General features: G+C 38.6%; 1 protein-coding gene across 4 annotated transcripts in view; it reads left to right on the top strand.

The window, feature by feature from the left end:
• Nucleotides 1–27,874, top strand: part of LOC105468213 (3-hydroxyisobutyryl-CoA hydrolase) — a 117,732-nt gene that overhangs the window by 21,769 nt on the left and 68,089 nt on the right. For all 4 annotated transcript variants that reach the window (XM_011718284.2, XM_011718283.3, XM_011718281.3 and 1 more), the window contains 4 exons: nt 862–1,002; nt 3,194–3,278; nt 7,428–7,508; nt 10,595–10,647. In XM_011718284.2, the coding sequence (XP_011716586.1) occupies nt 862–1,002; nt 3,194–3,278; nt 7,428–7,508; nt 10,595–10,647 (360 nt within the window). The remainder of the gene's footprint in view (nt 1–861; nt 1,003–3,193; nt 3,279–7,427; nt 7,509–10,594; nt 10,648–27,874) is intronic.

Here is a 27,874-nt window from a genome sequence, read left to right as displayed (position 1 = left end):
GGAGAACTTTAGAACAAATACCTAATGCACGCAGGGCTTAAAACCTAGATAACAGATGGGTGCAGCAAACCACCATGGCACATGTATACCTATGTAACCTCCACATTCAGTACATGTATCCCAGAACTTAGAATAGTGATGCCATGAGTCCTGATGGTTGGGTATAGCAGAGTCCTGGGAAATCACTGTGTAGTTAAAACTGTGTTCCTGACAGGTGTTTTATTAGTTAGTACTGCAAAATCAATTATTAAGTCTGTCGTATTATAATCTGGCTGCAAACTACTTATTCTGCCTACCCTTTCACCACTCATTTCCTCAGCTAGCCTTTGTTCCACTAACGTTTTAACATCTTAAGAAACATTTCCAAATAATCATTGCTTATGGCTTAGCATGTGCGGTTTCCTCTACCTGGAATTCTCATCTCCCCTTTTTCTTGGGATACATCAAGCCCCAACTCAAATATTCTCTCTATTTTCAAGTTGACCATAGCTACAATAGTAAGAATTATTTGCCCTCTCTTATTCATCTTTGCTCTCTCAGCATGTAACGTAGAGCTTTATATACAGTAGTAAATTAAAAGATTTAAGAGTATTTCAAAGTCCAAGAAATTCTAGACTGGGGTCTATAGTAAGTCAGTTTATTCAGTTGGCTCAGAAATAAAAATTTAGGAGGTGTGTATGATTTGCTTTGGAATCGTCCATCTACATAATCTAAATAACTTTAGAAAGTTGTAAGATGTACCTATTCATTCCTTTAGTTGCCATTAATATGCAAGATTTGCATTTGATATGCATGTTTTGATGTTGGCTTGTGATAAAAACTTAAGAAATTTTATCATAAAGTTATTCTTTGTTTATACAGAGAATGTCCAAGCACACAGATGCAGCAGAAGATGTGCTATTGGAAAAAAAAGGTTGTGCGGGAGTCATAACACTAAACAGACCAAAGTTCCTCAATGCACTGACTCTTAATATGATTCGGCAGATTTATTCACAGCTAAAGGTTTGTAATTTTCTTATTGCAGTTATATGGATTCTTCTCAAAGTATATCATAATAGGACACTTCTGGTATTTTCTCCCATAGAATCACATAATTATCTGAGATCTGCATCTCAGTAAGCCCCACTGATTCTTGAGGTTTCAGTGTTTCCCCTGTGCAGTTATTCTTGAGCATCCCTGGTGATAGGGAGCTCACTGTCTCCTGAGGCAGATTCTTTCACTTTTATATAGCACTGATTTGTTTGCAAGTTTCTTTTTGTGTTCTGGCACTCTGTGTTTCTCTGACCTTTAAACTAGTGATACTTTTTCTGCCTCTGAGAGAATGAGTGTACAAATCTAATCTGCTTCCACCTGATGACCTTTTCATTTGAAGACAGCTGCTTTTTTTTTTTTTTTTGAGACAGAGGAGTCTTGCTCTGTCGCCCAGGCTGCAGTGCAGTGGTGCCATCTCGGCTCACTGCAAGGAAGCTCCGCCTCCTGGGTTCACGCCATTCTCCTGCCTCAGCCTCTGGAGTAGCTGGGACTACAGGCGCCTGCCATCACACCCGGCTAATTTTTTGTGGTAGAGACGGGGTTTCACTGTGTTAGCCAGGATGGTCTCAATCTCCTGACTTCGTGATCTGCCCACCTCGGCCTCCCAAAGTGCTGGGATTACAGGTGTGAGCCACTGTGCCCAGCCAGACAGCTACTTTTAAACTGCCTGCTTTTTCTCAGAGAAGGCCATAAACTCTTGTAAGTGAACAGCATGGAATAGTAGAAAAACAGGACTTAAAGTCAGACTGTCTGGTTTGAAACTTGGATTTCTATTTATTAACTGTGTAAGCTGGGAAAGTTAATCTCTCCGTACCTCAATCTCCTCAGCTCTGAAATGGGGATGATGATATGTAAAGATTAAGTGAATAGTGTATGTAAGTACCTAATGTAGTCTGCCATGCAGATGTAGAACAAATCCCAGTTTTCCCCTGACGACCAATTCTTTAATTCTTCATTTGATGAGTCTGTCTTCCATTCTTGTGTTTCTGTTTGAGATACCATTATAATATGTCTCAAAATGTGATACATAGAAATAAGCCAAATGTTGCAAATAATAGAGTTGGGCCAGAGTGGAAGAAATTAGAAATGTTCATGTTATAATAACATTTCTATTAATGTAATTAATATAGTCCAGTATTGCGCGAACCGTTTGGACAATCACGTCTGTCCAGCTACGTCTTCCTTGTGCGTTACGTATTTATTCTGTAGTACAGGTTGAACATCCTTAATTCAAAATGCTACAAAATTCAAAAACTCTATAAGTATGGACATGACGCCGCAAGTGGAAAATTCCACACCTGGCCTCATGATGGGTTGCAGTCAAAACACAAGTGCCTGACACACTGTTTATTCAGCATCCCTAAGGGAAAAAATTAATTACCTTCAGGCTATGTGTATGAGGTGTATATGAAACCTAAAGGAATTTCCAATCCCCAAGATATCTGTATATGCAAATATTCTAAAATCTAAAAAAGTCTGAAACACTTCTGGTCCCAAGCATTTCAGATGAGGGATACTCAACCTGTATAGATTGATAGAACCCCTGTTAAGTTTTCTGTCTGTAGGTAACTAATTTTTCATTTCGTCCATTGTTCTGGATTTTCACATTTTCATTGGCTCTTGATTCTTTCATCCTACTTATTTGTTAGCTGTCTTTACCAATCCCAAATCCCTTGGATTTTTTATCAATATTATACGTGGTTTCACTCTGTTACTTATACATTAAGAGTAAGACAGTGAGCCCTGTATCAGCACAGTAGAAAGGTTATTGCTATATTTATCAGCAGTCTTTGGGTCGATTTGTTCTCCAAATTTATACGTTTATGTAACATCATTATTATGCCCATATTTGTTCATCTTGGTATCAAAGTTATGGCAAAGATTTCAGGTGCCATCTTGAAATTTGGATCACACAATGTACTCGTCTAGCAACCTTTTGAAATAGCCTAAGCCTCTACTTTATCTGGGAAAAGCAAATGAAGTTCATTCAATGAAGAGTGGGATGAGATTTGTTCTTCTGGATATCCCTTATATAAGAATATGTACTGTCACACACATATATGTATATGAATATGTTATTGTGTATATGTGCATATGCATATAACTTTAATGAGTTTGTGTTTATAATATGTTTATATCATCTTCTGTTACATTTGAATAGAAGTGGGAACAAGATCCCGAAACTTTCCTGATCATTATAAAGGGAGCTGGAGGAAAGGCTTTCTGTGCTGGGGGTGATATCAGAGGTAAAAACTTTTCCCTTTCACCTGAATGCTTCCCCGCCCCACTAAAACTGATCAAGTATTGTCAAATTTTTGTAGTAATTTGTAATTTGCTTTACTTCTTAGAACTTTTTATTATAAAGTTAATACATTCTTAACTTAGAAAAAAGAAAAATTTGAAGACTTAACTTTCTGCAGTTAGTATTAGCAAACGAGGAGAATAGCTGATATTTATTCTCACTACACAAATACCCTTTCGAAATTTAAATATGTTGTCTCTCTCCCTGAATCATCACAAATAAAATGTCCAGTTAGGGTATATTTTATATACCCTAACTAATATACCCTAATATAAATATCCACTTTATATTTTAGAACAGCTGATATTAAGCAGTTCTGCTAGTCTTATGACCTATCTGGCCATGTTGACTTGCCATTCTCCAAAAATGACATGCTCTCACATGTTCATAATTTTTCCTATGCTTCCCACTAGTCATGATCCCAAAGCAACCATCTTCTATGTACTTATTTATAGCATTTATCCTGTTACATTGTAAATATACCTTACATGTGTTTAAACATGCTGAGATAAAAAGAGAAACTGTCTTTATTTTTCATAGTTGTTCAGGTCAGTCTGTCTATACACATTTAAATGTTAAAGACAAAAGAGAAGAAATGTCTGTTCTCAGCATCATTGTCATGGTCATAATCACTATAATCATGATTATAGTATAATCAGAGTATATTATATTATATATAGTATATTATACTCTGAGTATATATAGAGACACTGATGCTGAGAACAGACATTATAGTATAATCATGATTATAGTCATAATCACTATAATTGTCCATATTATATATACAGTATATTGAAACTTTTTACATTTTGTATTTTGTTCCTTGTGGAATTGGTAGGGTTCGGGGATTGTTTTTTTGTTTGTGTTTTAATTTTATTTGTTTGTTGTATTAAGACAACCATCTTTGGGCTTGTTCACCAAACTTACGTAAACCATTACCTTAGGAATAGGAAAAAAGCTGGATTCAGGATATAATTTCAGACACTTATTAATGAATTTTAAAATTGCAGTTTAATGAAAACTTTGCTTAAACTGATCTGTTAACTGAATTGTTTTTGAAATCTGTTGTTTTGCCTACAACATGCATTTTTAAATTATTTATTTATTTATTTATTTATTTACTTTTTTGAGACAGAGTTTCACTCTTGTCACCCTGGCTGGAGTGCAGTGGCGTGATCTCTCCTCGCTGCAACCTCTACCTCCTGGGTTCAAACAATTCTCCTGCCTCAGCTTCCTCAGTAGCTGGGATTACAGGTGCCTGCCACTATGCCCTGCTAATTTTTGTATTTTTGGTAGAGACGGGGTTTCACCATGTTGGCCAGGCTGGTCTTGAACTCTTGACCTCAGGCAATCCGCCTGCCTCAGCCTTCCAACAACGTGCATATTTTTAAAATACTGTTTTTCAGCCTTGAGTTAGCCTTTCATCTGGCCTGTGATCTTGTCAGTTTTGTGTGTTGAGTTTATTAGCTGCTTCTGACTGAGCTATTTCTGCATATAGGCCTAATTTTATACTGATGTTTGGAAATAACAGTTACAAATTGTAGAATTATTGTAGTTTACACATATAAAGCAGTGGATTCAAGTCCAGGAAATGTAGTTCCTTGAAAGATTGTAGTCCAAAACGATAAGTGGACACTCAGAAAATTTTCAAAAAATGATTGTGAAGGACATTTAACTTTAATTTAGATGGAACTAATTGATTAGAATAAAAATTAGAATAAAAATTAGGTCAGAAAAAGATTTGAAGGAAATTTGAGAAGGTTTTTGAGGTAAAAGAGTTTCATTCCAAAGGCGATAAAACTTATGTTCCTTTCCTTTTAGAATTGGTAAGCAGTTATAAGAGCTGAATAAAAGATGATAGACAATGACAGTAATTTTTTGTTTGTTTGTTTAGGTATATATGAGTGAAACCTCAGAGTGGTAAAAGTAGATGTCAGATCTTTCTTTTAAAAACCAGTAAAAGGGCTGGGTGCAGTGGCTCACACCTGTAATCTTAGCACTTTGGGAGGCTGAGGTGGGAGGATTACCTGAGCTCAGGAGTTCAAGACCAGCTTGGGCAACATGGTGAAACCCCGTCTCTACTAAAATACAAAAAAGAAAAATTATCCGGGCGTGGCGGCATGCGCCTGTATTCCCAGCTACTTGGGAGGCTGAGCCAGGAGAATTGCTTGAACCTGGGAAGTGGAGGTTGCAGTGAGCCGAGATCATGCCACTGCACTCCAGCCTGGCGACAAGGCAATACTCCATTTCAAAAACAAACACCCCAAAAAACTAGGAAAAGAAGTCAACATATGAAACATTTTGAAGGAAGAGATAACAGAATTCTAGAGTTAGGAGGCCCAAGCTGGCAGATCACCTGAGGTTGGGAGTTTGAGACCAGCCTGGCGAATATAGTGAAACCCCGTCTCTACTAAAAATACAAAAATTAACCGGGCTTGGTGGCGCATGCCTGTAATCCCAACTACTTGGGAGACTGAGGCAGGAGCATTGCTTGAACCCGGGAGGTAGAAGTTGCAGTGAGCCAAGAGCCAAGATTGTGCCACTGCCCTCCAGCCTGGGTAACAAAGCGAGATTCTGTCTCAAAACAGACAAAAAACAAACAAGAGAATTCTAGAGTTAGTGTAAAAATCGGTAGACAACATTTTGTGTGTAATACTTTCCCATAAAGGAGGAAACATATTTATGAAATGTTTAGTTTGTGTTTTAATAGATAAATCTCAAAGGACTTAAAGATAGGAAAGGCATATGAGTTGCAGTATATAGAAGAGGAAACTTTGTTAGCAGTCTTGAGATTGACTGGAGGAAGAATATGGTAGGAGATGTGAACTCTGGGTAATAGAAGATTGCAATAGAAGTGAAACCATTTGATAGTGTTCACTATTCAGTAGATATTTACTGAGCATTTGTTTTTTAAGCCAGGTAATGGTATGCTGTAGCAATGTCTTTGAGAAGTTACATTTCTATTTATGTTAGTAAATAAGAATGTCAGTATATTATTTACCTGTCTAGCCTCACCTTTTCCCTTTGCCCTTTAGTCTTTTAAGCTGTTTGATTCTTGATTTTACTCTTCTTTCTTGACTTTGAGGCTTTGTAGGGTACTACTTCCCCTACTCAGAATTTTTCTTCCTGTCATTTTCTAGGAAATTCCTATTTACCTTTTCAAACTTGGCTTAGGGTTACCTCTTCTAGGAAGCCTTCTTTTAATTAATTACACATCTCCTGCTCCCATTCTCACAGCACCCCAATTCTTATAGGAGAAAGAATATGTTTTAGTATCAATCTGAACTCCAGGACAGCCATCTTGTGTTGCTGTCTTTATTATCTGCAACACCTAAAACATTACTTGGTATGTAGTAGATGCTCAGTAAATGTTTCATGGGGGAAATGAATGTGACAGAAATATTTAAGGACATGGGGTACATTGTAGCGCTATACACACACAGGTATAATACATTTTGTATTAAGATATATTACCAAAAGAAATGTATGTCTAGCAAATGTTAATTTAAGTGCTAGAGAAAATAATCAAAAGCAAATGTGGTTTGCTACAATATATATATATATTTTTTTTAAAGACACAGGGTGTCACTCTTCTGTCCAGGCCAGAGTACAGTGGTATGATCCTGGCTCACTGTAGCCTCAGTATCCTGGGCTCAAGTGATCCTCCCGGCCCAGCCTCCTGAGCAGCTGGTACTACAGGCACATGGCACTGCAGCCAGCTAATAAAACTTTTTTTGTTGAGTCTCACCAGGCTGGTCTCAAACTCCTGGCCTCAAGGAATCCTCCCACCTGGTTTCTCAAAGTGCTGCAATTACAGGTTTGAGCCACCATGCTCAGCCTGTAATTTCTGATGTAACATTTTGTAAGAAGCATGGAAAACAAGAATAGGAATTTTTGCCTCGAAGCTTTGACATTGGACTATGGATCTGTGACTATAATATAATTTCTGTGGCAGGGGCAACTTCAAAACTTTAACAAGTCATTTTAGAGTACTCCCTTTCCCCCAGTATTTAATTATCATAATACTTTTGATCTAGTTGACAACATTGACTATTAAATCGTTTTTTTTTTATTTGTAATCTTTCCTTCCTAGTGATCTCGGAAGCTGAAAAGGCAAAACAGAATATAGCTCCAGTTTTCTTCAGAGAAGAATATATGCTGAACAATGCTGTTGGTATGTGTGTTCTGCTCAGAGCTTTGGAATGGAATAAAGAAATGAGGTGGACAACCGGGTGCAGTGGCTCACGCCTGTAATCCTAGCACTTTGGGAGGCTGAGGCGGGCGGATCACGAGGTCAGGAGTTCGAGACCTTTCTGGCTAACACAGTGAAACCCCATCTCTACTAAAAGTGCAAAAAATTAGCCGGGCGTGGTAGTGGGTGCCTGTAGTCCCAGCTACTCGGGAGGCTGAGGCAGAGAATGGCATGAACCTGGGAGGCGGAGCTTGCAGTGAGCTGAGATAGCCCCACTGCACTCCAGCCTGGGCGACAAAGCGAGACTCCATCTCAAAAAAAAAAGGAAATGAGGTGGATATATGTACTTTGTTAAAAATGTAATCAATAGGCAGTCTTACTTAAACTTTTAATACCATGTGCCAGGCGTAAATAAAGTTGATTAAACAATTTTGAGTGCTTATTTAAAAACAGTAACCCTTTAATATTAGTAGGCTATACTTAACTGCTGTTTGTTAAAAAATCAATATGAGGCCGGGTGCGGTGGCTCACGCCTGTAATCCCAGCAATTTGGGAGGCTGAATGGGTGGATCACCTGAGGTCAGGAGTTTGAGACCAGCCTGGCCAACATGGTGAAACCCCATCTCTATTAAAAATACAAAAATCAGCTGGGTGCGGTGGCACGTGCCTATAATCCCAGCTACTCAGGAGGCTCAGGCAGGAGAATCAGCTTGAATCTGGGAGGTGGAGGTTGCAGTGATTTGAGATCGCACCACTGCACTTCAGCCTGGGCAACAAAGCGAGACTACGTCTCAAAAAAAAATCAGTATGAGAATATGGATTTCTGATCATGTGGTAGCTTTAGCTTTCTTGGGGGGAAAAACCTTGGGTTCCAGTTTTCTCTATAAAATGAAGTATATAGTATCATTTCCTAATTCTTAAAGAACTTGGGAATAAAAATTTCTTTATATTCAAGGTTCAAGGTTTCATTGGAGGTGAAGCAGTGTTTTTATCAAGCATGTGTTTCAAAAGTTAAGATACAGGAAGTAACATAATAAGTACTTGTGTACCCTCTAGCCCAGAATTAACAGACATCAATATTTTATTTTTGCTTGATGATTTAAAATGTCTTCAAAAGAAATATAATACTGCAAGTCTGGAAGTTACATTTCAGTTCATTTTTTTGCTTTCCTCAGTGCCATTACTTTCCCCAGAAGCAACCATTTATCCCTCCTCAAAAACAACCATTGTTATTAATTTTCAGTGTATTCTCCTAGACCATATTTGACATTTTTACTAAATATTTATGAACTAAAATATCTTAAGTTAGAATTTGATTGAGTACGTGATATTAAAGTATTTTGACATAGTTGAAAAAATCAGTTTTTCTCACGTGCCTTTTAGACAAACGTATTTATATATTGGCATAAAAACATGGATTAATATCTAGTAGATTAAACACATGGGGATATATATGTTTTTGTAAAAACATGAATTGATGAAAATAATTACTAAGTGATGAAAAAAGCTGTGCAATAATTTAACATTGAAGTATTTAAAATAGTAAAACATAAGTTTATTTTAATTTTATTATTTATTCATCTATCTTTTGAGACAGAGTCTTGCCCTGTCACCCAGGCTGGAGTGCAGTGGTGCGATGTTGGCTCACTGCAGCCTCTGTCTCCCAGGTTCAAGTGATTCTCCTGCCTCAGCCACTTGAGTAGCTGGGATTACAGGCATGCACCACCACACCCGGCTAATTTTTGTATTTTAATTAAGGACAGGTTTCACCATGTTGGCCAGGCTGCTGTCGAACTCCTGACCCTAGGTGATCCACCTGCCCCGGCCTCCCAAAGTGCTGGGATTACAGGCGTGAGCCATCGCACCTGCGGTGTATAAGTTTAAATGTATAAGTTTAAAGACAAAACAGAAATGCAGAACATTGTATCATATTTTATACAGCAAAGTAGACAAATAGAGGCTGCCATTTTTTAAGCTTTCCAATTCCTTTTGTTTTTTAGCTTTTATTTTAGGTTTGAACTAAAAGATTTTTACTTTGTATTTAGAAATTTACATAAATACTATCTTACTGTGTATACCATTCCATAAATTGTTTTTAACAACATGGAATATAACTGTTCTGTGGTGTCCAATATTATGATTATATCCCACATTAATTATCTGTTCTACATTAATGGATATTTTAGCTTCCAATAGTTACTAACATAGATAGTTGTACTCTTGTACGTGCTCCCTTATTTCCCATGCGCAAAAGTTTCTCCAGAAATAATATGTAGAATGGATAGATCATAGTGTTTATGCATCATTACTTTGTTTCCAAATTCTTTAAGATGCGTTTTCTACATGTCTTTTGTCTTGGCTGCTGTTGGACTTTGGGTCTTCCATATGAATTTTAGAATTGTTTCATCTGGTTTCACAAAAGTTTCTACTGAGATTATGATTAGACTTAGAATGAATTATGGGTTAATTTGGAGAGAGTTGACATCTTTGAGATGGAGTCTTCTCAACCATAATGTAGCATAGCTCTTCCTTTTTTTTGTTTTTTTTAAAGATAGGGTCTTGGTCTGTTGCCCAGGCTGGAGTGCAGTGGCGTGATCACAGCCCACTGCAACCTCAACCTCCTATGCTTAAGTGATCAAGTGTTCCTCCCACCTCAGCTTTCTGAGCAGCTGGGAGCACAGGTGCTTGCCACCACACCTGGCTATATATTTTTTAAGAGATGGGGTTTTGCTGTATTGCTCAGACTTATCTCATACTGCTGACCTCAAGCAATCCTCCCACCTTGGCCTCCCAAAGAGCTTAGATTACAGGTGTCAGCCACCACACTGGGCCCTGGTTTTTTGTTTAAAATCAAAGGTTAAGTTGTTAAATGATAACGAATAGATAGGATTGTGTTGGATTGACATTTAAAAATACGTATTTTATAAGCCATACATTTAGTCATCTTTGGTGTTTCTTGCTAAAATTTCCTAGGAAGAATCTTGAGTATATATAATGTGGGTTTTTTTTTAGAAAAAGGGAATGTATTATAAACACTGTAACTAAAATTACAGCTCTATTTCTTTCAGGTTCTTGCCAGAAACCTTATGTTGCACTTATTCATGGAATTACAATGGGTGGGGTAAGTAGACTTTTTACTCCAATCATTGATGTGAGTTGTATTAAAAATAAGTTAATAATTATTAAACAGAAGTGAGCTGATGAATGTAATATAATAGACCTCGTTGAAACATAATTGTGTGGATTTTGGATCCTGACAGATTTGAGATATAATATTTGCTTATAGCACTTTTAGACTATCCCAGCCCAAAAGAATGTTTTATGTTCTTAATTATGTTATATGGCTGGGCATGGTGCCTCACATCTGTAATCCCAGCACTTTGGGAGGCCAAGGTGGACGGATCACTTACGTTAGGAGTTTGAGACCAGCCTCGCCTACATGGTGAAACCCTGTTTCTATTAAAAATACAAAAATTAGCTGAGCATGGTGGCACACACCTGTGATCTCAGCTACTCAGGAGGTTGAGGCACGATAATTGCTTGAACCCAGGAGGTGGAGCTTGCAGTGAGCTGAGATTGCACTACTGCACTCCAGCCTGGGTAACAAAGTGAGACTGTCTCAAAAAATAAAAAAAAAATACACACACACACACACACACACACACATATTATATGCTATTTTAATTTTTTGAATTAGCAAGTTTTTTTAAGCAATGGAAACTTTTTATCTTTTAATATATAGAGCCTTTTTTCTACTTAAAAATAGGAACTTCAGAAGAGAAACTAGAATGTTGAGTTTTTTTTTTTTAATTCAGTATTAGAGATTTGGTTGCCTAAATTGTACCTGTTACTCAAAATTTCACCTTAGTGGAAGTGTTTGGATTCTTTATGAAGTTCTCTATAACTGCATTTCTGTCAGTTGACAAATATTCTGCCTCTGTGCTATTACAGAGAAGTCTAAAATGTAACTGACATTGATTAACTTGACCTGGAGTTAGAGAAAACATGAAATAATTACAAAACAATTGGTAAATTGTAAGGTACTGACAAAGATTAGCCTTTAAAGAAGTGAGGGGTCAGAATGGGTCTTCATGGCAGGAAAGGGCTGCATGGAGAAGATGGTGAATTGAACTGAGCCTAGAAAGGTAGTGGAGGAGAGAAAAAGTAATGTCTTTTCCTCACCGATTGCAGGGGTCATGGCCAATATCCGTATAACAAAAGACAGATTAACAATAGAGAAGCATAACACATTTATTTAATCAAAGTTTTACATGACATGGGAGCCTTCAGAAATGAAGACCCAAAGACCCACAGATCCAGGAAAAACTGTGTTTTTGTGTGTAAGTTCAACGAACAATGGATGGTCACATAGAAGTATGATTGTACAAAAACGGTATTATTCATTAGTAATAAATGGGGGAACTTAGGTAGGCTTGTTTGTTGAGATTCTTCTTGGCCTCTCTGTGTAACATTCCTTTCCTCCAGGTATAGAATGGGGCCCTTGTCACATGAGGGTTTAATGACTTTCAAGGCCAGGTGTCGTGGCTCATGCCTGTAATCCTAGCACTTCGGGAGGCTGAGGTGGGTGAATCGCTTGAGGCCAGGAGTTCGAGACCAGCTTGGGCAACATGGCAAAACCCCATCTCTACTAAAACTACAAAAATCAGTTGGGTGTGATGGTGCACACCAGTAATCCGAGCTACTGGGGAGGCTGAGGCACGAGAATTGCTTGAACCCAGGAGGTTGTAGTGAGCTGAGATCATGCCATTGCACTCCAGCCTGGCTGACAGAGCGAGACTCTGTGTCAAAAAAAAAAAAAAAAAAAAAAGAGACATACTTTCAGGAGAGGTAGGTTAGAGAACTTCTTTATGGCCAACTGTCCCACAAAAAGGTGGGGGAAAGTCACAGTGGCCTCCAAGTGGCCATAGTTTGGGGTAGCATGTCCTGAGCCATGACAATAGGTAGGACATAGGTAGGTAGGGCCCAGGTAGGTAGAGTCTAGGTAGGTAGGCAGTATGAGGCCAAAAGGTGGAATTTTTGAAATTCCACCTGTTCAGTGTTTTAAGGAACGATTTGGAATACAGGTAGTTCCCCACTTTGTTCTAGTAGAACCACCCTAAATAAGGACCGGAATTGCTTAGATCTTGCACATCATTTTGGGAAGGGATTCTACTAGCAAGGGCGATCTGTACCTCTCTGCTTCGCAGAAACTGAGTGTGGGTTGGTTGTGCTTTAACCTGGGGAAGATGAAAGCTCTCTGAAAAAAAATACTGTAGAATAAGAGGAAGGGAAAGAATCTGAAGCATTGAAGGAAGAGCTGCCCTGTGAATGTGAAAGAAACCAGGAGGAAATGAGGACAAAAACAATGGGCATACCCAACAGCATGAAAAATAAATGTGACCCCATTAAAACAGGAAAGAAATCCCATAAAGAGAGAGCAGACTCAGGTGAAAGGGCTACAAGTTGAAAAAGGGAAACAGATAACAGGGAGGATGACGGGGAACTAATACACAGTAGCAAAACTGACATTCTATTTTAATGGCATTAGATTAGAAAGAGAGGAATTTAATATTACAGATAGTGAAGTATCTGTGGAGAGTAAACTTGAGAAACTCTCACAAAGCATAAAAAAAATATGTAAGTGATAAAAATGAGTGTTTTGAGGTAATGACTATGAAAGAAAGTTACTGGGAACCCAAAAAAGGAGTGATAAATACTCCATTGAAAGTAAATCAAACACTTGGAACAGAAATAATGATCAGATATGATGAAATAAGACTTTAAGTAAAAACAAAAACTCCCAAACTCAGATATGTATAATTAAAGAAAACACAGAATTTCAGATAAGCGAAAAGAGACCCACACCTAGATAAAAGCTCAGGTAAATTTTTTAAAATTATAAACCTTAAGAGAAAAAAGCTAATTGTGAGTAGTCAGGCCAAGGAATCAAGGTAAATGGGGTGATTAGTGAATGCATGTTATATACAGATTTCTTCAGATTGCTCTGTTACACAGTGTGACAGAAGTCAGTGGGTTGAGAAGTTGTGAAGTAGTTAGGATCCAAGAGTTTTCTCCCCAACTAAGTTGTTATTAGTATAAATATAAAATAAAAATATTATCAGGAATGGTAAATATATTGCTGACATATTATTGAGAATATTTCAATAACTATTTGGTCTAGTTGACCAAGAGATCACTTAAAGTTATAACTCAAGACTCTTTCTGTTATGAAAAGATTGGTGAACTGCCCTTGGTGCTATTAAGTGGGCAGAACTTCCATTTTTTTACAGAAGCCTGAGAATTATATTGCTTTAGCACAGCATGTCTGAATGCACTGGCCATGTTCTTCAGTACTGGGGCTTGTATAGCGTTTGTATATATTCCTCATGTATAACAACCAAGAATATTTATTTCAAAAGAAAGACTGCAGTGAAACAGACCAAGATAATGTTGTCTTGAATAGATGAACATGCTGCTGCTTCTTCATACTGGTCTCTGTTTTCAGTATTTAAAGAACATAAATTACTTTCAAATAAATATATACTTTATATCAGCCTTTCTTAACCAGAATTCCACCAGAGGATTAAGTCTTAATGCCTTAAAATGTTCTTGGGTTTGCCTAGAGAATCCGTCTCTAGACTGGGGCCTAGCAGTCTGTTTGAACAAGCCAAGCTCTCCAAGTAATTCTGAGTCATGTTAATTTGAGAAATAGGGCTCTAAGCCATCCCTTGAATATAATTAATTAGTTCCTATTTCTGTCCTGTGCTTCTTGAATGGTACTAGTTATGTACTATCCTTGGAAGAATTGAGAATATAATCACATCATTTGCAGTGATCTGTGGTTCAGATGAGGAACTCCTGAGAAAGTTTGTTTTATACTGTATTTTATCTGCTCCCTTAAAAAAATTGTGTCTTTTCTTCCATCAGGTATGCCCAACCACATGCATCTCCTTAAAGACTGAAGTTCTACTCTCTTTTTAAATAGTCATACATAGTATGGATTGAGCATCTCTTGTCTGAAATGCTTAGGACCCGGAGTGTTTTGGATTTTGGAATATTTACAATATGTTATAAATAAAGTTTCAGTGCTGCAAAAGAAATAGCACTCGAATATAACATTTTATTTTTAATTCTCAGCAAGGCGATGTACTTCTATAGAAGGGTGTGCCCTTACAGATGGAGCAGTGGTGAGCACACACCTGGAAAAGGAAGGGGGAAGGAGTTCTTATTCCTGATAAACATGGCCCCTGCTGCTGTGTCATTCCCCTATTGGCTAGAGTTAGACCAGACAGGCTAAACTAATTCTGATTGGCTAATTTAAAGAGAGTGATGGGGTGAGTGGTTTGGCAGAAAAAATGGTTATGGCAGAGCAGTAAATTGGAATGAGTCAGGGTGGAGCAGGTAATCGAGAAAGGTTGCGTTATGGGGAAGTTAAGTTTAAAAGTAGAAGGCAAAGAATTGAACATACTGACACTGATCCTTTGAAGAGAAATTTAGAACTCATATCTAACAACTTAAATCTTAAATCCAAAAATCTGAAATCTGAAATGTTCCACAATCTGAAATATTTGGAGCACCAACGTGATACTCAAAGGAAATGCTCATTGGAGCATTTCCGATTTCAGAGTTTTGGATTCAGGATGCTCAACTTACACTACAATTAGATGTGATTTCTTCTTCCATTGAGTCAGTGCTTTCAGTCTGTACTCTAAATTTGGTGTTTGTACTTTATTGTTACTTTATATCTCATCTTCCCAATTGTATTAGATGGTCTGGAAAGGGCAAGGATTATCCTACCTTTTTTTTGTTTTGGCCTTACCATAGCAACTAGGAATGTACAGTTATAGAAAAATTTTTAAACAATTATACCCTAAATAATAAACATCTTGTATGGCCTTTGAAAGGGTAAACAACAGGCTGGAAGTGAACAGTCTCTTTTTTTTAGTAGTGGGGTTTTGTGTTTATCTTGGTTTTGAAGGCCACACTTTTCACGTCTGATTTACAAACTTCTGTGATTTGAGCATGGGTTGTCCCCACCAAAACCCATGTTGAGGCTTGTTTCCAATGTGGTGGTGTTGGGAGGTGGTGCCTTTAAAAGGTGATTATGTTGTTAAGATGGATTAGTATCTTTCTTGCAAGACTGTGTTAGCTCTTGTGGGAATGTTAGTTTCTGCGAGAGCAGGTTGTTGTAACGTGAGGTTGCTTCCTATGTTTTGGGCTTTTTAAATGTGCCTGGTACCTCTTCTATTTCTCTGCCATGTTTTCATGTAACATAAGGCCTTCACTAGAAGCTGCCAGATGCAGCCTCTCAATCTTGAACTTTCCGGTTTGTAGAACCATCACCTAAAAAAACCCGTTTTTAAAATTTGTTTTATAAGTTACCCAGTCTCTGTATTCTGTTACAGTAGCACAAAATGGACTGAGACAGAAAATTGGTACTGAGAAGTGTTGCTAATAACAAATACCTGAAAATGTGGAAGTGGCTTTAGAATTGGGTAATGGATAAACACTTGAAAGAGTTTGGAGGAGCAGGATAGAAAAAACCCTGTATTGCTGTGAATGGAACATTAAGGGTGATTCTGGTGAGGGCTCAGAAGATGACAAGGTTGGGGAAGATGTGGAACTTCTTAGAGATTATTTAAGTGATCATGGGCAGAATGCTAATAGAAATATGGACAGTAATGGCCATTTTGATGAGGACCCAGATGAAAATGAGGAACAAGATATTGGAGTAAAGGGCATCCTTGTAATAAAGTAGCAGAGAACCTGGCTGGATTGGGTCCATGTCTGAGGGCTTTATGGAATTCAGGATTTTAGAGCCGTGAATTAGAATGCCTGGAAGAAGACCTATCTAACCCGCAAAGCATTCAGGCTGCTGCATGGCTACTTTTAATAGCTTACATGAAGCTGTGAGAGGGAAAAAAATGACTGAAGATGAAATTTATAATCAAAAGGGAAAGCAGAAAGATTTGGAAAACTCTCAGCCTGGCCATGTAAAGAGTGAAAAAATTTTTTGGGAGAGGAAACCAAGGTGTGGCCCATCAATTTTTGCTAAGGAGAGTAGTACTTAATAGAAGGGATTATCAAGACAATGGGAGAAAGACCCTCAAGGCATTTCCGAGATCTTTGAGCCTCCCTTTCTCATCACAGGCCCAGAGCTCTAGCACAAATGGTTTTGGGTGATGGACTTGGGCCTCTGCCTATAAACTTACTGCCCAGGGCTACTTTGGGCCTCTGTTCCCAGAATTCCAGCACAGTGTTCCTCAGTTGTCCCCACTATGGCTCAGGTGGCCCTAGGTGCAACTTGACCTGCAGCTCCAAAAGATATAAGCCATAAGCCTTGGTGGCATCCATGTGGTGCTAATTCTGCAGGATGTCAGAAAGCAGAGCTAGGAAGTCATGTGAGCCTCTACCTAGATTTCAAAGGATATATTATAGACAGTCTGGTGTCCAGGCAGAGACTTGTTGCAGGGGTGGAGCCACCACAGAGAGCCCATTCTGGAGAATGCCAAGTGGAATTGTGAGGTCAGAGCTAGAGCTGCCCTTGAGATTCTAGAACTGTGACCCACTGGCAGCGCATGGCACCAGTTTGTAACTTCAACTGGAGAGAGCTGAAGTGTGGGCTTGTTAGCAGTGGTGGATCCATACAGGTCTGAAGCAACTTGATTCTTGCCTCCTCGAAGGAAAGAATTTGTCCAAGGGGCGTAAGGCAGAGTGAGAGACCAAGGCAAGTTTTTGAGCAAGAGTGAGAGTTTATTAAAAAGTTTTGGAACAGGAACAATGGGAAGTAAAGTATTCTTGGAAGAGGGCCAAGCAAGCAATTTGAGCGATTCAAGTGTTCTCTTTGGCCCTTGACTTGGTGTTTTATACATTGGCGTGGTTTCGGGGTTTGAGTTTCTCCTGCCTTGATTTTTTCCTTGGGCTGGGCTGTCCGCATGTGTAGTGGCCTGCCAGCACTCCAGAGGGACCACATGTTCAGTGTGTTTACTCAAGTTGTGCGCATGCTCATTTGAGGCATTTTTGCCTTGCTAAGTTGAACATTTTTAGAGGAAGGGTCATATACCAGTTAAACTCTGCCATTTTGCGTCTTAGTGCACATGCTTGGGCCCACTCGCCTAACTCCTGAGATCTTAATGGGAAGCTGCTGATCACCAGCTTCAGGTGTTTTCTGTCTGCTGGGAGACTGCCTTTCCCTGCTGCCAGCTGGGACCAGTTATTTTAGGGAGACAGTTTAACAACCACCTGACCATCACTTGATGGTCACCTGACATTCTGGGTGTGGGGGAGTCCTCTGCCCTGCTCATGTCTGCCTAGCTACCTACTCTTAACTGGTTGAGCCCAGAAAGCTCTAGGAGTAGGGTTGCTTGATACCTTGCGAGCCCACCTCCCCAACCCCACCCCAGTGTGCACAGGATTCAGACATGGAATGAAGATTACTCTGTAGCTTTAAGAGTTAATGTCTTCTTTCCCAGGGTTTAGACTTACTTGAGGCCTGTTACTCCTTTCTTTTGGCCTATTTCTGCCTTTTAGAATGGGAATGTTAGAAATGCTTGTTCCCCGGTGCTGCAAAGAAATAGCACTTGAACGTAAATTTAATTTTCTCAGCAAGGCCATTTTACTTTATGCAGAAAGAGTACACTTGCCAGCAGTTTTGCCACGAGAGTACAGCGAACAGAGGAGACAGGGTCATTTATAACCTGACACGGTCACCCTACTGCTGTGTCCGGTTTCCATTGACTGGAATGGGACCTCACATTCTGTATTTGTCCCAATTGGAACTTTCTAAAAGAGGCAAAGGCAGAGGAGAACAAAGGAAGGAGAAAGTAACTTGTGGAATGCTGAGCAAGGTAAAAACACCTCCAAATAAGGAAGAGGAACAGGATATGACCTAATGCTTGCTTGTACCAGTATAAGCATGCCAGGGCAAATATTTAGGCTAAATTGTGGGAGCTAAGAACACAAAGTACATTGATTTCTTTATTAAGGCTAGCAGGTATCTAAGAATGTTAGCACAGGTCTTTGAATAAATTTGGCTTCTAAGAGAATTTACTATTTATTCCTAATTAGACAGGGAGGAAAGTCTCTTTGAAGAGGAACCTCTACTTTAGTTTTTACAGGAATACCGTATACCTGTCCTACCATTGTATCTTGGAAGTAGATAACTTGTTTTGATTTCACAGGCTTCACAGATGGGACTCTGGACTTTGGAATTTTGAGTTGGTGCTGAAACAAGTTAATACTTTGAGGATATGGAGCTAGAGTGAATGTATTTGTATGTGAGAAGGATATGAGTTTGGGAGGTCAGGGATGGAATGCTATGGTTTGAGTATTTTTCCCCACCAAAACTCATGTTGAAACTTAATCCTGAATGTAACACTATTAAGAAGTGAGGCCTTTAAGAGGTGATGGGGTCCTGAGGGTAGAGTAGTTTGATCCATTCTTGGATTAATAGGTTATCACAGGAAGAATGGTTTAATTACCATGGGAATGGGTCTGTTTTAAAGGCCAGTTTGGCATGCTTTTGCCCCCTCACCACATGATGCCTTGCACTGCTGCTGGGCTCTGCAGAGATTCCCCACCAGCTAGAAGCCCCTCAACAGATATGGCCCCTCAACCTTGGATTTCCCAATCTCCAGAAGAGCTGTAAGACATAGATTCCTTTACTTTGTAAATTACGCAGTCTCAGATATTCAGTTACAACAACAGAAAATTTAAGACACCAGCATTTCTTAATATAAGATGTTTTATGAACTCTAACTTCTGAAAATGTAATCCTCTAGATCAGTGGCACTCAACCTTGTTTGCACTTTAGAATCATTTGGGAGTCTTTTTAAAATTCCAGTGCCTAGGCTTTCCTTATCTCCCATAATCATCAAATTGGATAGTGGAGTGAAACCTAGGCTTTTTTTTTTTTTTTTTTTTTTGAGATGGAATCTTGCTCTGTCGCCCAGGCTTTAGTGCAGTGGTGCGATGAGACCGAGGATTTTTAAAGCTCCCTGGTGTTACCAATGTGAAGGTAAGGTTAAAAACTGCTGCTCAGCAGGTTCTTATGTGTGGTTGTGTCTCCTGTGACTTTTTTCTAAATCTCCCAAAGACTGTTTTTCACGTTTTAGTTTGTATCAGAATAACCTGGAGGGCTTGTGAAAAAGCAGATTCTAGGCTGGGCATGGCGGCTCATGCCTGTAATCCTAGTACTTTGGGAGGTCTAGGCGGGTGGGTCACTTGAGGCCAGGAGTTCAAGACTAGCCTGGCCAATGTGGTGAAATCCCATCTCTACTAAAAATACAAAATTAGCTGGGTGTGGTGGCAGGGTCCTGTAATCCTAGCTACTCCAGAGGCTGAGGCAGGAAAATTGCTTGAACCTGGGAGGTGGAGGTTGCAGGGAGCCAAGATTGTGCCATTGCACTTCAGCCTGGGCAATAGAGTGAGACTCCATCTTAAAAAAAAAAAAAAAGCAGATTATTTCCTTGCCCCATTTCTAGTTTAGTCTGGAATGTGGCCTAAGAATTTGCATTTCTAACAAGTTCTCAGATAATGATGATTCTAGGGGGAGAGGAGTTCACTTTAGGAACAATTTTTGTAAGGTGTTCAGACTACAGTTTGTTCAAAAAGCCCTTATTTTCAGAATTTTTAGTAGAATTTTAGAATTACACATAATTGCTTAGTGTAGGCTTAGTATAGATACATTTTTAATCTGTTAAAAGAAAAACTTCACACAAATTTAACACTTTATCTGAGCAAAGAACAATTCATGAATCAGGCAGCATGCAGAACCAGAAGAGGTTGAGAGAGCTCCACCTTGCAACATGAGCAGTGAGCTTCCATAGGCTGAATGTGGAAGCAAATTAGAGAAATTACCTGATTGGCTACCACAAGGCATTTGCCTTATTTGGGCATGATGTGATGAGATGTTCACCCTGTATTGGTATGGTCTGATCAGTTGGCTGCCTATGATTGGCTGAAACTTGGCTGTTTGTTACAAAACTATACTCTTAAATTAGGTTTCAGTTTATTTCTATACTAAGTTTGCAATTTTTTATGCAGGAACTCAAAGTGCAGAGAGACAGTCTCAGTTCAATGACTTCTGCTTATTTAACATACCCTAGTACAGAAAGAACTGTGAGAATAATATGGAGCTGGGATTACAGGCCCCTGCCACCACACCCAGCTAATTTTGTATTTTTAGTAGAGATGGGATTTCACCACATTGGCCAGGCTGGTGTTGAACTCCTGGCCTCAAGTGATCCACCCGCCTTAAAAGGCATAGGAATAGTACTTGTTTGATTCTGGTCAATAAATTTTTTCTTACAATAATGTAAGAAAGAATTTTGTTAAGAATTTGTACAGTCCAAAAGATGGCGCCATAGAGCTTGGTTCCCCCTGCTTTCCTTTTGTTTTTATTATAGAAGGTATTATTTTTTTCCAGTATAGAAAATGACAGTTTTATTTTCTCTCGTTACCCACCATGAAGAGTAGCACAGCATTTTGTAGAGTCCCGGGATTGCTAAATTCTGTTATCTTTAAGATTTTAGAAATTCATTTACTCAGTTTTTTGAAATACAGTAAAATAAAAATGTTACTGAGTTCTCCACATGGTAGATCAGAATTATGTGAAATTATTCCAGTGTTTCTGAAACAATTTTTTTATGAATAGATACTTAAATGACTAAATTTATTCTGTTTCTGGGGAAGACAAATTTTGTTACCCTTTTGCCCTTTATATAAAACATCTGGGGTTGCATTTTCTTAAGCTAATATGAGGGGACTTCAAAAAGTTTGTGGAAAAGTGGAATTAATTAAGATAGAAATAAAAAATAACTTTTTTTCTCAACATAAGCTCCATCAAATTTAAGATATTTCTTTTGTCAGCAGTGATACCAGTCATTTAGTCCATCCCTAAATAAATGAGGGTCCTGGGAATTTAAGTAAAAGGAGTCTTTTTTATATTGGTAACTGAAGAAAAAAGGGTGCCATTTACAGATTTTTAAAGATTGGTGTGTTACTCTGTTTGGGTTGCTATAAAAGAATACCTGAGGCTGGGTAATTTATTTGGCTCACAGTTCTGCAGGGTGTACAAGAACCATGGCACTAGCATCTGCTTCTGGTGAGGGCTTCAGGTAACTTCCAGTTATAGCAGAAGGGGAAGGAGAGCTGGCATATCACATAGCGAGAGAGGGAGTGAGAAAGAAAGGAGACGCCACATTCTTTTAAACAGCCAGCTTTTGTATGAACTGATAGAGCGAGAACTTACTCATTACTCTGGGGATATACCAAGCCATTCATGAGCGATCTGCCCCCATGACCCAGACACCTTCCATTTGGCCCCACCTCTAATGTTGGAGAATAAATTTCAACATGAGATTTGGAGGGGACAGATATCCAATCTATATCAATTAGGAAACATAAAGGAGTCAGAAGGAACCAGATCGGGTTATAAGGTGGATGCCTAATAATTTCCCATTGAAACTCTCAAAATTGCCCTTGTTTGATGAGCAGAATAAGCAGGGGCATTTACGTAGTGTACGAGGAGTCTCTGATGAAACTTTGGGTGTTTTTCTGCTAAAGCTTTGGCTAAGTTTTTATGATAGTTCTTTGGTGCTCCAGAAAGTCAACCAGCAGCCTGCCTTTGAACATCCCAAAAAATTGTTGCCAACCTTTGCTCTTGACCAGTCTGCTTGTGCTTTGACTGGACCACTTCTCTTGGTAGCCATTGTGGTTGTGCTTTATCTTCAGGATCATACTGGTAAAGCCATATTTCATCTGCTGTTACAATTCTTCAAAGAAATGCTTCAGGATCGCAGTCTCACTCAAAATTTCCGTTGAAAGATCTGTTCTTGTCTGCAGCAGATCTGGGTCCAATGATTTTGGCACTCATCGGATGGAAAGTTTGCTCAGCTTCAATTTTTTAGTCAGAATTGTGTAAACTGAACCAATTATAAAAGAATTGTGGCATTAGCTATTGTTCATGCTGTTAGCCATTGATCATCTTCAGTTAGGGCACAAACAAGATGAATTTTTTTCCTCACAAATTAATGTGGATGGTCTGCCACTGTTGGCATCTTGAACATTTTCTCGTGCCTTCTTAAATGAGTTATCTATTTGTAAACTGTTGATATCTTTGAGGCATTTTCCTCACAGACTTTTCACAACTCACCAGTGAGTTTACTTTTCTTCCACACAAGCTTTACCATAAATTTGATATTTGTTCTTGCTTCAATTTTAGCAGAATTCATGTTACTGTGATAGGGGCTCTTTCAAACGCTGTCTTATCCCTCTTAGGACCTCAAGCTAGATCCTGTTCTGGTATGTTATGACAAGTTAGTAAGAGTTTATGTTCATACAAAAAAATTTGAAGTTCATGCATAGTTTTTTTGCAATACATATTCTGTGAACTTTTTGAAGATTCCTTGAATATAACAGAAATGCATATTTGTTTAAAAAATAAAATTAAGTAGATATAGAACAGAGGAAAATCCTTAAATTTTTGTTTCATACATGTAGTACCACTCCTATTTCCCTCCCCAACTGAATTGGATTTAAAGAACATTTTAGGTTCTTCTCTCCTCTCTCTCCCTCTAGTCTTCCTTTTCTCCACCACCTCTTGCATTTTAAAATAGAAATGAAGTTGGCTACCCAACCTAACTCAAAATACGGCACAGTATGGTACTGTTTTTGTGTTTCTCAGAGTGCTCTTAAGATGCTGCTAGTGAGAGGATTTTGTGATTATAGGAGACCACAATATGCCACCCTAAATATGCCACTTTGGCATATAAGGATTATTTTGAGCAGATTATTTTGAGAACCAGCAGACACAGGGTCATCTCTGAAAACAGTACAAGTTACTTTTTTGTAACAGAAATGTGTACCTAGAAAGGAAATCTCTATTTGTAAGAATGTCTCCCTTTCTGGGGAAGAGAAGGATAACCAAATGGCAAGAGACGCCTATCAACAGAGGCACCAACTTAATTCTGCAAAACAATCATTTCTCTTATTTACCATGCTTTTTGTGGTTACCTTCCTTCACATTCTTCTTTCTAGTTGAAGTTGTTATGTAAGCTGGAGTTCTAGGCCCCCTCTTGGAGAGTTCTTATTTCTCCCTGGATAATCTCCTATGTATACATGAGGTGTACATGTTAATAAACTGTTTTTCTCTTGTTGGTCTGTTGTTACAGCAGTCCCAGCTAAGAACTCAGAAGGGTAAGGGGAAAATCCGCCCCCCTACCCACAATCAATAATAGAAAATTAAGTTTTAAAGCGTATTTTAGAAAGGGCATGTTGTCATGACTAGAGAAGTGGGAACTGGAATGGAATAAAAATAATGAGCATATACATTACCCAAATGACTTTATTGCAGTACAAACCACCCACGTGAAAGTTGACTAGTGCTCAGTTAAATGGGAACTACTGAATCAGATTGTTTAGCCACTGATTAATGTCATTGAAGACATGTTCTTATTTTCATAAAAAGAATGAACAGTGCTCAAAGATTGAATTATGTTAATGTATTGCAAAGATTTGTTAGACATAATAGGTACCTTTTTCAGTTTTAAAAGGTGTTCTGTTTTTTGCTATTAGTGACAGTTGAATAGAAGACATTTTAAGAAACCATTTTTTAATTAAATAATAAAGTGCTACGTTTTTCATAACAACATTTATTTTACTTAGTATGGAACCTGAGAGGCTGGGCGCAGTGGCCCATGCCTGTAATCCCAGCGCTTTGGGAGGCCAGCATGGGAGAGTCACTTGAGACCAGAAGTTCAAGTCCAGCCTTGGCAATATAGCTAGACTCTGTGTCTCCAAAAAATTAACCAGGCATTGTGGTGCATGCCTGTAGTCCCAGCTACTTGGGAAGTTTGAGGCAGGAGGATTGTTTGAGTCTAGGAATTCAAGGCTGCATTGAGCCATGATTGTGCCACTGCATCTGAGACCCTGATGCAGGGAAAAAAAAAAAAAAAGAGAACCTGAGAGTTTATGAAAGAAGAGATGAAATAATTTTATTAAGATTTTAAGAGAAACTTGTGAGTTCAGCTTCCTTTGGTATACTTCTTCCCACTCACCTATGTCATTTAAATCTCTTTAAAAAAAAAAAAAACTGGAAGATATGAAAAGAGCTTTCTTTAAGACTGAAATATCAGTAACACAGCAGGAGCTGAGAGAGGAAAGATAGAGGGAAATTTCCCTTGGATTTCTAAGTGTATAGGTTGTATGTTTATATGCATTTATTTTTATCTATATTGATTATTGAACTTTCTCCAACTATGGATGGATATCTTGTTTTGATAGAGAGCGGTAGATCTCTCCTCATTCCCAGATGAGATTCTCTTAGATTTCCTTCTGTCTTATTAGGGGAGAGTTAGGATTGCTTTTATTTATTTATGTATTTATTTATTTATTTATTTATTTATTTTTATTTTCATTTATTTTTGAGACGGAGTCTTGCTCTGTCACCCAGGCTGGAGTGCAGTAGTGTGATCTTGGCTCACTGCAACCTCCACCTCCTGGATTCAAGCAATTCTTCTGCCTCAGCCTCCCGAGTAGCTGGGATTACAAGCGCGTGCCACCACACCTGGCTAATTTTTGTATTTTTAATAGAGATGAGGTTTCACCATGTTGGTCAGTCTCCCAAATTGCTGGGATTACTGGCATGAGCCACTACGTCTGGCCGTAGGATTGCTTTGAGTTGCGTAGTTTCTTACAGTAAATTTTTCAGAGTCATTTAGTGTCTTAATGAGATTTTTTTTTTTTTTTTAAACAGGTAAGCATTGGGTTATATTGATTTTTCAAGATGTAATGGATTATCATCTAAGTGATGTTCCTCTGGTGCTTGGCAATATACCACAGATAGTCTGTTTAATTGTATTTTACCACTTGTCTGTCTTATTAGATAGAGCCCTGTTTTTTACTTTCCTATACCCCATTTCCATCTACCCTTTAGCCCAGATGTCTAAGTTGGAGAGCGCTTTCATTTTCTTACCAAGAACTTGACTTCACTGCCTTCTGTCCCCCTGCCTCCCCATTAAGGTATTGTATTCTGGGAAATTTTTGACTTGCTGGGAGTATAGATATTCTTGGCAATTTTGACAAACTTACAGATTCTGAGATGTACAGGGAGTTTTTTTTTTTTTTTTTTTTCTTCCCCGTGGCCATTTCCTGTGGCTATATTGGTCAGGTTTTGGGTTCCTTTCATTTGTAATATGAAACCACCCTAGATTCAAGGTCAAGTGGCAGGCACTTTTGCCCTGTGCCTTTCTCATCTGGCCTTGATTCTGCCCCAACCATGTTGGTTTGGATGATTTTTGGTCTAGAGGTTTCTGTTTCTTACTGAGGCATGAAAGTATTTCAGAGAAGAAAAGTGGAGGAGAGCTCTTTGCCTGTAAAACGAGCTCATTCCCCTGAGGATATATGGATATGTGAGCTTCGAAACTAACTAGAGCCTGATTATTAATGACTTTAGCCATCATTTGAGATTGTTCTCAACTATTTTACTCAAGAAAGTGCAAAACTTATTGGATGTCTAGATGTGCTCGATACTGGTTGGGCTCTGGTGATAAAATACTGAACAAAACAGGCATGTTTTCCTTTCTCCTAGAGCTTACTGTCCAAACAGGCAAATGTGAGGTAGTCTGGAAATACATTAAACAATACTAGCCTTAACTGTGTGTATGTGTGAATAGTGTAGTGATGGGGGTAGTGTAGGGAAAGCCTCTTGGAGGAAGTTATATTTAAGCTGAGACTTAAGGAAGGAGGAATTTAATGAAAAGTCGAGAGTAGTAAAAGAATGCAATATAGTTGGTTCATTTGTGTGAGGGTTTGATGCAGTGTTGAATGACAGTGTGTGAGTGGGAAGATAATAGCATATGTGAAAAAGAGGTAAGAGAGAATTCATATTTGAGCAGAGTTCAGTGTGCCTACATTTTAGACTGTGGAGGAGATAGGGGTTAAATTCTGAGGCCATAGAGGTAAACAAGAAGCCAGATCAGCTCTCTTATAGGACGTGTTAAGTAGTTGATCTTCAGATCAATATGGAGAGCTAATTAAGTGCCTTTTAGCAGGGGCAATGTCTAGAACAGATTTGCATTTTAGAAAGATAACTCTGGTGTGAAGAATTGACTGGAGGAGGGTGGGATTGGAAGTAAAGTGATTATTTAGGAAGCTGTTGCAGGGAACTGGGTGAGAGATTATGGTGATTAAACGTAAGATAGAGGCCAGACACGGTGGCTCAAGCCTGTAATCCCAGCACTTTGGGAGGCCGAGGCAGTGGATCACCTCAGGTTGGGAGTGTGAGACCAGCCTGGCCAACATAGAAACCCTGTCTCTACTGAAAATTCAAAAAGTTAGCTGGGCCCAGTGGCACTCACCTGTAATCCCAGCTACTTGGGAGGCTGATGCAGGAGAATCGCTTGAAACCTAGGAGGTGGAGTGAGCTGAGATTGCACCACAGCCCTCTAGCCTGGATGACAGAGCGAGACTCCCTCTCAAAAAAAAAAAAAAAAAAAAGAAAAGTAGGGTAGAGATAATGAAAGGGTAGATAGTTAGATTTAAGAGGGAGATTTTGGAGAAGACTTGATGGGTTTTGATGATGGATTGATTGTATGTGATGGATAAAGGTGAGTAAGAATGACTTTCAGGTTTCTAGGCTGGGCCATGGGATGAATGGTGGCACTATTTACTAACATTTGAGAAGAAAAGTGGCTATGGAGTGAGCTGGGGAGAGTGAAGGGAGATGAATTTAATTTTGGGCTGGACCTCCTAGAATGGTAGACTGTTAATACGTAAATAAGTTAAATATTTTCTCTCAATTATTTGTTGTTGAATATCATTTTTGTCATTTAAAAAATAACATGAATTATACATACCCAATAGCAAAAACTGTTTGGTGCTAATCTCTATGTGTTAGTCCATTAAAATATATTATTATATAATCAATATATTAATATGTATTAAGATGCAATATGAGCCCATTAATATGAGAAACATAGTAAAAAGTCTTTGTTTTTACTTTGCAGCCTGCTGTTTTGTTAATCTAATGCATGTGGTCCCAGAGATATATTAAGAAACTTATTTAATAGTCATAATAGTAACTTTTATGCCATACTGAAAGCATGTGTGATGACAAATCTACGTGAATTTCTAACAAAAGAAATTGAAGTGGTGCTATTTCAAAGCACCATTTATCCTGAGTGATAGTGGTAGGCTATCACATACTGTCCAATACTGTGATGCAGTGTTTATTCTGGGCAGGAGCTTACTCATTCCCTCTGGTTAGATTTAAATCCATGACTTTTTGTGTAAACATCAGTCATGTCACCCCATTGTGTATCTTTATGAGTTTGTCGTCTTCTTTACTC

The sequence above is a fragment of the Macaca nemestrina genome, chromosome 11 (assembly GCF_043159975.1).
Source record: "Macaca nemestrina isolate mMacNem1 chromosome 11, mMacNem.hap1, whole genome shotgun sequence".
Lineage (NCBI taxonomy): Eukaryota > Metazoa > Chordata > Mammalia > Primates > Cercopithecidae > Macaca > Macaca nemestrina.
The sequence above is the reverse complement of the archived record's forward strand: the minus strand, read 5'-3'. Positions and strand labels throughout refer to the sequence as shown.